This window comes from Salvelinus alpinus, chromosome 16 (genome assembly GCF_045679555.1).
Source record: "Salvelinus alpinus chromosome 16, SLU_Salpinus.1, whole genome shotgun sequence".
Classification (NCBI taxonomy): domain Eukaryota; kingdom Metazoa; phylum Chordata; class Actinopteri; order Salmoniformes; family Salmonidae; genus Salvelinus; species Salvelinus alpinus.
The window spans coordinates 46914451-46923651 of record NC_092101.1 but is presented as its reverse complement, the minus strand read 5'-3'; the positions used below and the strand labels follow the sequence as shown (position 1 = coordinate 46923651).

At 41.6% G+C, this 9201-nt stretch overlaps 1 protein-coding gene across 2 annotated transcripts; it reads right to left on the bottom strand.

The window, feature by feature from the left end:
- Positions 1 to 760: 760 nt before the first annotated feature.
- On the bottom strand, positions 761 to 5036 carry LOC139541606 (prothymosin alpha-A-like). Of its 2 annotated transcripts, none has more exons than XM_071346422.1 (5): positions 4875 to 5036; positions 2253 to 2324; positions 1853 to 1940; positions 1548 to 1639; positions 761 to 1404 (listed from the first exon to the last, which is right to left on the bottom strand). In XM_071346422.1, the coding sequence occupies exons 1-5, from the start codon at positions 4914 to 4916 to the stop codon at positions 1363 to 1365; spliced, it is 336 nt and encodes a 111-aa protein (XP_071202523.1). In that variant the 5' UTR covers positions 4917 to 5036; the 3' UTR covers positions 761 to 1362. The 2 variants fall into 2 exon arrangements, with proteins under 2 accessions (XP_071202523.1, XP_071202524.1); XM_071346423.1 differs by having other exon boundaries at positions 1853 to 1937.
- Between the last annotated feature and the right edge of the window lie 4165 nt (positions 5037 to 9201).

The following is a 9201-nucleotide window of genomic DNA, read 5'->3' as shown; positions in this document are numbered from 1 at the left end:
CAATATTTCAACATCTAGTGGAAAGACTTCCCAGAAGAGTGGAGGCTGTTATAGCAGCAAAATGAGGACCAACTCTATGTTAATGCCCATGATTTTGGAACGAGCAAGTGTCCACATACTTTTTGGTCATGTGATGTAGCTGGTAAGGGAGAACAATAAAGTTGTATTATGTGTGTTTGGGATTATTATTATTTAAACATGAGGTAATTGATTGTTGTAATTATATGGAAGTTTACATTTTGAGCAGATTAATAGCTACAAAGTACTTTTTTTTTCACTTCTAATCATCAATGTCAAATGAAATGACGCTGAGTCCATTGGGCTAATAATAGTTCTCAATTATGTCCCTGGTTATGTCCTAGAAATTATAACCAATAAGAGAATGCAGCCGTTGTGGTGTTGGCCAATTAGCACTCCTCGTATAATTGTATTGGTGTGGTTCACTGTATTTGGTGTTAAAATAATTGTTTATCGGAAGGAAAGGATTCACTCAGGTAAATTTATTAAATGCAATATAATTTACCAGATCTTGAAGTCTTTATAGCATGAATAATTTACAATGATGTACAGTTCTAACAGCTCAATAAAACACATGAACAGCATATCTGAAAAGGATACTTTTATAGATTATAGAGCCAAAAGCTGTATGATGATGTTCCTAGTTGAGGAGGTCGACTGTAACATAACATTATGAAGTCTCATCTACGACGGGTCAAAAAAACGGAAGAAAAATTCAACAACAAAAAAAACTAATCAGAAGTGCTCACAAACTAAAATTCTGGTTTATTGTCTTACAACAAATTCACACGTACATTGAACAGGCCACAACAGACAGCAATTTAAACGACATAAAAGAAAAGAAACCTCTTTTCTTTGGCCTTGCCATCTCATACAAACCAACTACGTATGGTACAACTAAAGTACAAATACAAAGTTACTGGAATGCTTTAAATTTAATTGTTTTCTGAAATTTGTACAAGTTTGTGTTGAGATAACATGACATGGTCAAACCACAAGTAAAGTCTATTTCATAGAGAAGCATCAACTCCAAAGCACCGTTTGGTAACCAGAGATCACTGTCGAAAAAATGGCTGACCTCCTAACAATATGTACAAAAATATAAAATGTAAATAAAAATACAAACAAATTCTCCTTTTAAAGTACTGTATCTTGTTAAGAAGGTAGAACTTTGAAGTCTTGGGTATTCTAAAAAATTTGCAGTTGGGTGTGTGTGTACACGGACGTTGGGTGTGTGTACACGGACGTTGGACTCTACTTGATGATGACCACAGTTTCCCTCCAAAACGCTCGGTGGTCTAGGAGAGAGGTTACAGGGGCTTCCAGCGGGTTGAAACACAACTCTTAATCATCATCGGTTTTCTGCTTCTTCGTTCCAACATCCTCCTGTAAAGATAAAGCCAAGATAAGATTAGTTATTTCCATTTAAAACAACATTGTAGAAATATGTTTAGTTTGATTTGAAAATGAAATACCAAACACATACAATGAGTGTAAATTCAAGTCATGGATTGAAGTTGTTATATTACCTCATCATCATCATCATCGTCATCATCATCTTCCGCCGCCCTCTTGCCTGCGCGACCCTCGACCTCATCGTCATCTTCATCATCTTCGTCGCCTACAGAGACAGAGATAGAGAGGGAGACGGGTTTAGATTATTGTAGTTATGGCGTCTAACAGATAGAGGGCGCTCCAAGAAAACAATTCCCCAGGCGATCTGCCTCAGTACTTTAGCCGCAAATAGACAGCACTGCCACTAGGTGCATAATGTCAACATGAAATGGATACTCTATCATCATACATAATGTTGTTGAGAGACCGGACCACTTACCCTCAACATCCTCTTCCTCATCCTCCTCTTCTCCCACATCCTCCTCCTCGTCTACATCCTCTACATCTCCATTCTCCTCAGCCTCCTTCTGGAAAACAACACAATGCATCAAATACATAGAATCTGTTTGTCTCCAGGGGGAAAATCCATGTTGAATGACAGACTGTATTTATTTAGGAGTGAGGGTAATAACCAGGTAATATCTAATTTGTAAGAAAAATTAAGAAAAAAAACATGACTTGTCCTCGTGGATGTATTTCTACAAATACTTTTTTATAAGGACAATGAAGAAGACAGGTGAGGACAGGTAGAGAGTAACTGATTGCCATATGAGCCCATCTTTAAGGTAAAGTGGTGAAATGGGTCAATTAAAGGTAAAGTGTTAAAGGTGAAGTCTTACAGCTTTTTTCCCATTGGCTGGGGCATCTTTTCCATTTTCTGCCTCCTCAACAAGCTTCTTCTCTTTCAGGTCCTGGGGGAAAGTGAAAATGAGAGAATATGTTTGACTTATATGCTTTGTGGCACATGGTGGTTCAAATATATATCACAGGCCCATCCAATCAAGATTTTATGGCTTAAGATTTATTTCTAGAGTTGGTTGTCGTTTTAAAGACTTCTAAACGAGCGGGAACAAAAATGTTTTCACACCCCCGCCCACCTACCCCCTTCCCTCCCTCCACCCTCGCCTAAACTTGTAAAGCATGCTTTCGTTTTTCCTTTGAAAGGTGACACTTTGATCCTAACCTTCTATTGGTTGCTTTTCTTCTCTACACCCCGCCTACTTTTGGAGCTCTAATAGAAGTGTTGCAACCTGACACCAGTATGGAGTTGCGAACAAAGAGCATTGTAGTTCAGTCAAGGACTCATATAATGGGGCTCTATGAAGACACGCCCGGAAAAAGACTACAATTCCCATTGCACCCTAGTAGGTTATTCAGCCAATAAGAGCCTCTAAACGAACGCTACCAGAAGGAGGCTGACTAAATTAACTCCAGGGAAAGGAGACAATAAGACAATAGCGCCTAGAAGGGATATGCGATTCATCGACTTTCCATTCTGTAAATGAAGACAATAAGGTTCCTAATCAATCAAAACCATTCTGATTGGGTGTTGGTGTTGTATCAAGGGTCTTTATGATAAGATCAGGCTATGTTCAGGCCTATTCACTTGAAGGACAAAGGCACTTTTTTTTCCGCCAATAGCCTTTTTTAGTGCCCAAGAAATAAAATATAGATGTTCTAAGTCTCGTTCGTTTTAACCTATTCCTATGAGGAAATCTCTATTGATGAATTAGTTTGAGTAATGCTGAGCCTATAAGCCGGTTAGCAGCTACATCTCCCCCTGTACCCGCCTCCTTTCAACATCACCTTTACGTGCCAATGTTGTATTCTATAGCTATAGGCAACAACGCACAGCGATGGAAAATACGTATCATTTTTAACCTGTAGGCTAACAGGCAGACATCAACATACTCGATTTTTTTTTATTACCTGGGGTTCGTTTGAACAGCGTATGGTGAGCTTATGGCAAGGGATAAAAGATAAGTAACCGCAAAAACGCAATTCAGCGCGCAATTGGTTCAGCAGGTCGAGGCTCTGAGCAGCGCTTTGCAATGTTTAATGAAAAACGATGCCTTCAAGATGCAATGCTAGTTTATCGTGAACGCTCACCCCACGACCCCCCCCCCGCCCATCTCTCTCTTTCTCTCTCTGAATAGGGTTACGCCGTGAAGGAACCAAAGAGAGAGAGGGAGAGAATGAACACTTTCACAGTTCAACTTTTCGCTCACACACGTCCTACACTGGGTGTTCATATCGGCATTACGCGCCGCCAAAGCCCGCATATATACTCACCTAGTTCCATTTATCACAAGCTACCGCTGGAAGCAAGTCAACATTTATTTTCTCTCTAAAGACAAGCAAAGGAAATACTGTCTGTCCGCGCTTTTTTTCATAGAAAGAATGTCTAAATCTAAGATAGTATCCAAACAAATAACCCAAGAACAGAAGCTGTTCCAAATCACACACAGACACATCATTTGGTTTACAAGCCAACTGATGCTGTTAAACGGGAGACTCCGGAGCTCGCGGTGAGGCTCCGTCACATTGCGCACAGACAGACAGAAGCCTGGTGGAACGAAGTGAACACACCGCCGGGTTTATCCATGTCAATACAGCCGTGAATCACTGATCATAAACACACAGCTAGAAGACGGGAATCGCTATCCCCACTCCATTTACAGTTATGCAAAATAATTACTCCCGTAGTTTACTCATGTCGTACTCAGGTCGGGTATAATTTTCATGTTGGTTCCGTTATTAATCCTTTACGCGCAATTTAAATCGATTTCACCACATTCTGAATTCTAAAAGGCGCGAGGCTTTTATGTCCGAATCATTCCCCATAAACTTCCACATCAATATCATATACTCAATGAAAACAGCCTCCAAAAACAATGGGATCTATTCAAGTAGCAAGTTATGACAGACCCGGTGCGCGGTACGAATTTGACGAATGGATCAATCAATTGCAGACTCGACCAGCAAATACAATGAAGCCTATAAAATGAGAAGTATACAAAGCGAATTCATCAACACGATAAAGCAGAAGTGTGTGTGTGTGAATGAGTTCTTCAAACGAGCTTCAAATCCGTGCTCAACTGAACAGACACGGTAGTATAAACAAAGAAACGCGCGCAGACTTGTACTCTGGGCAATAAAAGCATCGCTGCTTGCTGTTAATGTTTCAGTAGACCAGTGAGCGCAACTTCGGCGTACTCATTGTTAGGCTACATTTTTATCTAATATCATAGGTCTCCAAAAAAAGTGATTTCATTCCTACATCCGCAACAGAAGCCTTATCCAAAACCAGTTAGATTTGATGAAGCTCGGATAAACACTTGTTCCAGTTTCCTATAGTTGTTCTCCATTCAAAATATTCCGTCCGGAATAGATTTGAATGAAAGAAAGTGTAGAAATTGTAATTTGTCCATCACTCAGGTCACAAATTGCCCTCCACTTACCTTGGCAGAGATCTCCTTCTTGTCGACTTTTGTGTCAGCCATGTTTCTGTTTTAGCCTAATGTAACAAATGTTATAGGGGATCAGAAAAAATAATGATACGATCCACTCAGTCCCACCACTGTAAAAGAAAAAAAAGACTTATAGTGCCAGTGGCAACCTGGCCCGACCGGGGAGCCTTTAATATAGAGTTGTGGGCGGAGTCGAGGCACGGCCAGTGCGTTATGATTGGTCCATAATTTGGACAATGTCTAGCACTGATTGGTCCGAAGGGAACAATGGACAGTATTTTCAGAGAGGCGCGCACGCCCCCTAATCAGCCTCTCCGAATCATTGCAGTGACGAGTGGCTGGCCGTCCCCGCGCGGGGATTGATGACCCGCATAGCATACTTTCTGTCAACACAACACAAGATTAAACTTGTCAAAGTGGACAATTCTCGCGTCAGGACGTAATTCAAGCCGAATTTCAATTGCAAACCCCACATAAATCCAAATGTGGACAGACTATTGCATTTGGCAACATGTAACACACACACACCCGTAGTTGTTACATGTAACCGATTCACTTGTAGTCTATCCTCATCAATCACCATGTTGTTCAAGGTTTATTACATTAGGTGCTGCTTGACCTTGCATGCACTTTCATTTAACTGCTAGTCTAGTTGGCTAAAATACAAATATTTAAATTCTGTATAATGAACTAATGTAAGGAAGAAATGTAACAACTTCAAATGGATAAACTGGATGCAATGATTTAAAAGATCTTCAATGGCTTATTACGGCATTTAGAGAACGAAGCCTAGGCTATCTCTAGTTTACACACGACAGACTGACAGATAGCTCCCCTCTCCTCCTCCCCTCCTCCCCCTTTAGAGCAGCCCCTCCCCCCCTCCCTCTCTCTGCACCCCCCTTTTCCATCGGCCCCCCTCCCCCTCTTTTAGCTCTCTCTCACTCGCGCTCTCTCTGGGAGCCGTAATGCGCTTGCGCCATGTGCGGCGGGTAGAAGCGTCCATTTTCCGGCTCAGCCACCATTGTGTGTATGAGTGAAGGTCGACGCCACAGAGAAACAATTTACGAGATGTGTAGAGCATTTCTGAAAGATGTGTAGAGCGTTTCTGTTGGAGGATGAATTGTTTAGAAATAGCATCTCAATCGTAAAATATAATACTAGGCTACTTTACGCACACATTTTATGGACACTGCGCAGAAATTAGTCATAACAAAAGGACTCAGGAAATAAAAGAAATAAAATAAGACAGAAGCTTCCACATTGTCAGATAATAAGTGCAATAGTGTTGCCTAGTGATTCCATTTACGCATGAGTGCACCATTGATGTAGAAGGAGAGACTTACCTCACCAAAATGGCTTTTTCCAAGTGCCATATGTCGTCGTGATTGTGAAAGAACTAACCTCATTGGTAGATGAACTGGAGCAAACATAAACCTGACGCTTTGCGCCCATGGATTGGATAATCTGACTGTCAATCAAACGTAGTACTCCACTAGAGTGGTTTTCAAAACCTGGAGAGTGGATTTCAAACTAATAAAAACAACTCAGTACTGAAGAGCAGAAAGTCACTAGATGATATGTTGTTAATGAATTATTTTGAATAAAGAATGTCTTTTAACATGGCCTACATAGACACGCTGTTAATGAAGGATTTTGATTACATTTAAAACATTTAAAAAATAGCCTATTTAGACAGTTGGGCTACGCACAACATTGTATGATCCCACGAACACATGGCACTGATGTCAGTAGAGTTATCAGCTCTGCAGTTGTACTTTGGCCAGATGTATTAGAAATTTGCCCAAAACATTTTACCCTTGTTATTTTCAGATGGGAATAAAAAAAATATTTAAAAAAACATGATGGAAAAAAGTTACATGTTTTGTGTGTGTTAATAACAAAAAATATTCAACATTTGCCAAAAGTTTGACTGGTTGTTTGCAATATTGTTGTGTAGACTAATGTGTATGTGTTCACTAATCAAAACAAGAATGTGTTAACTTTGTAATGAGCTGTAGGGTAGCTGTGGCTGTCTAAGGCTGCAATGTGTTACAGTGCGTTGTAGCAGTGAAAACCTCTATTCCTCACGAGGCCCCAATGGACTCTACATGCTGTGACCTGCAGAGGAGGTCCAGACCTGGATGCTAACCTGTGTGTTGTCCTGTTATAGAGATTGTATCTTATCTCACACAGGCACATACACTACATGACCAAAAGTATGTGGACACCTGGTCGTTGAACATCTCATTCCAAAATTGTGGGCATTAATATGGAGTTGCCCCCCCCCCTGCTGCTATAACAGCCTCCACTCTTCTGGGAAGGCATTAATATGGAGTTGCCCCCCCCCCTGCTGCTATAACAGCCTCCACTCTTCTGGGAAGGCATTAATATGGAGTTGCCCCCCCCCCTGCTGCTATAACAGCCTCCACTCTTCTGGGAAGGCATTAATATGGAGTTGCCCCCCCCCCTGCTGCTATAACAGCCTCCACTCTTCTGGGAAGGCTTTCCACTAGATGTTGGAACATTGCTGCGGGGACTTGCTTCCAATTCAGCCACAAGAGCATTAGTGAGGTCGGGCACTGATGTTGGGCGATTAGGCCTGGCTCGCAGTTGGTGTTCCAATTCATCCCAAAGGTGTTCGGTGGGGTTGAGGTCAGGGCTCTGTGCAGACAAGTTCTTCCACCCCAATCTCGACAAACAATTTCTGTATGGACCTCGCTTTGTGCACGGGGGCATTGTCATGCTGAAACAGGAAATGGCCTTCCCCAAACTGTTGCCACAAAGTTGGAAGCACAGAATCATCTAGAATGTCATTGTATGTTGTAGCAATACGTTTTCCCTTCACTGGAACTAAGGGGCCCAAACCATGAAAAACAGTCCCAGACCATTATTCCTCTTCCACCAAACTTTACAGTTGGCACTATGCACTATTACAGTTCTCCTGGCATCCGCCAAACCCAGATTCACCTGTCGGACTGCCAGATGGTGAAGCGTGATTCATCACTCCAGATAACGTGTTTCCACTGCTCCAGAGTCCGATGGCGGCGAGTTTTACACCACCCCAGCCGACGCTCCCCTCCTCTCTTCTCCTCTCCGCTCTTCTATCCTCTCTTCTCCTCTCCCCTCCTCTCCCCTCCTCTCTCCTCTCTTCGCCTCTCCGCTCTTCTATCCTCTCTTCTCCTCTCCCCTCCTCTCTTCGCCTCTCCGCTCTTCTATCCTCTCTTCTCCTCTCCCCTCCTCTCTCCTCTCTTCTCCTCTCCGCTCTTCTATCCTCTCTTCTTCTCTCCCCTCCTCTCTCCTCTCTTCTCCCTCTAGTGGAGCACTCAAGACATTGGAGGAGGTCCTCAAACAGATGGGAGAATAAATGGGAGGTCCAACTTTTCGAGATTGACCCGAAAAATGTGAGTTCTTACTTTGCTATCATATCGTTTTATTTAGGTATTTACAAAGCATGTTAAATACTATTTTGGGCAAGCAGAATCTGCAAAGGTATTCTCACCTATACAGCATTGCTCAACATAATTGTAGCTGTTTGTGTTCTGAAGCAGTATTGGGTTTGATATGTTCAATCATTTCTGGGGACTCTTGAAATTGTACTGTTGGAAATTATGGCCAGATGTATTACAATATAATAACATCCTGCTGAAAAGGAGAAAAACATTTTTTTTTATTTGTCTCCAAGCGGTAATTGTTGCTGAGTGTGACTATGCAGACAACAACAACAACAAAAAAGCCATCAACAACAGATGACATAATGAATACTCCACACAGCCTAAATCATATAGATTAACAGCACGTATACAACACACAAACAACTGATTAGGAAGTGCTGACATTGTTCTCTGTCTACATGTGTAACAGCAGCTGTACAGGCAGCCTTGATCAGAATAGTCTTCTGAAGAAACGTGACCGTGGAAACACCTACTACAACAAAATGCCTATTGTTTATGTGATCATTAATAATATATCAGAATAGTTCTATGTAGTTCTGGCTAGTTAGTGGACATTGTCCATTATTACTCTTTATGTGTTCTGTTAATGAGATGGATGAGAATCAATTGGACTGCAGTTCAACACACACCCAGCACACACCCTGCACACACACTCCCCCACTTCCATTCAGCAATAGTTAGTGCAGCCATTTAGCATCTAGCTTTTCGTAATTAATTATTGTTCCAGGTTGTCAATTCATTGCTCGGTAGCTCACGCAGCAACACTGCTCTCTTTGTTTAAGAGTAATGTGAAATCATGGAATTACTTTGTTATTGAGTCATGTGAAATTATGGAATTACTGCCTTCTCTATCCCTAACTAACTAA

Excerpts from the sequence above, each read along its gene's own strand:
- LOC139541606 (XM_071346422.1), bottom strand. The coding sequence starts at position 4,916 with ATGGCTGACACAAAAGTCGACAAGAAGGAGATCTCTGCCAAG. Across the intron at positions 2,325-4,874 it reads AGAAGGAGATCTCTGCCAAG|GACCTGAAAGAGAAGAAGCT; the intron begins GTAAGTGGAGGG and ends ACTTTCCCCCAG. Across the intron at positions 1,405-1,547 it reads ACGATGATGATGATGATGAG|GAGGATGTTGGAACGAAGAA; the intron begins GTAATATAACAA and ends TTATCTTTACAG.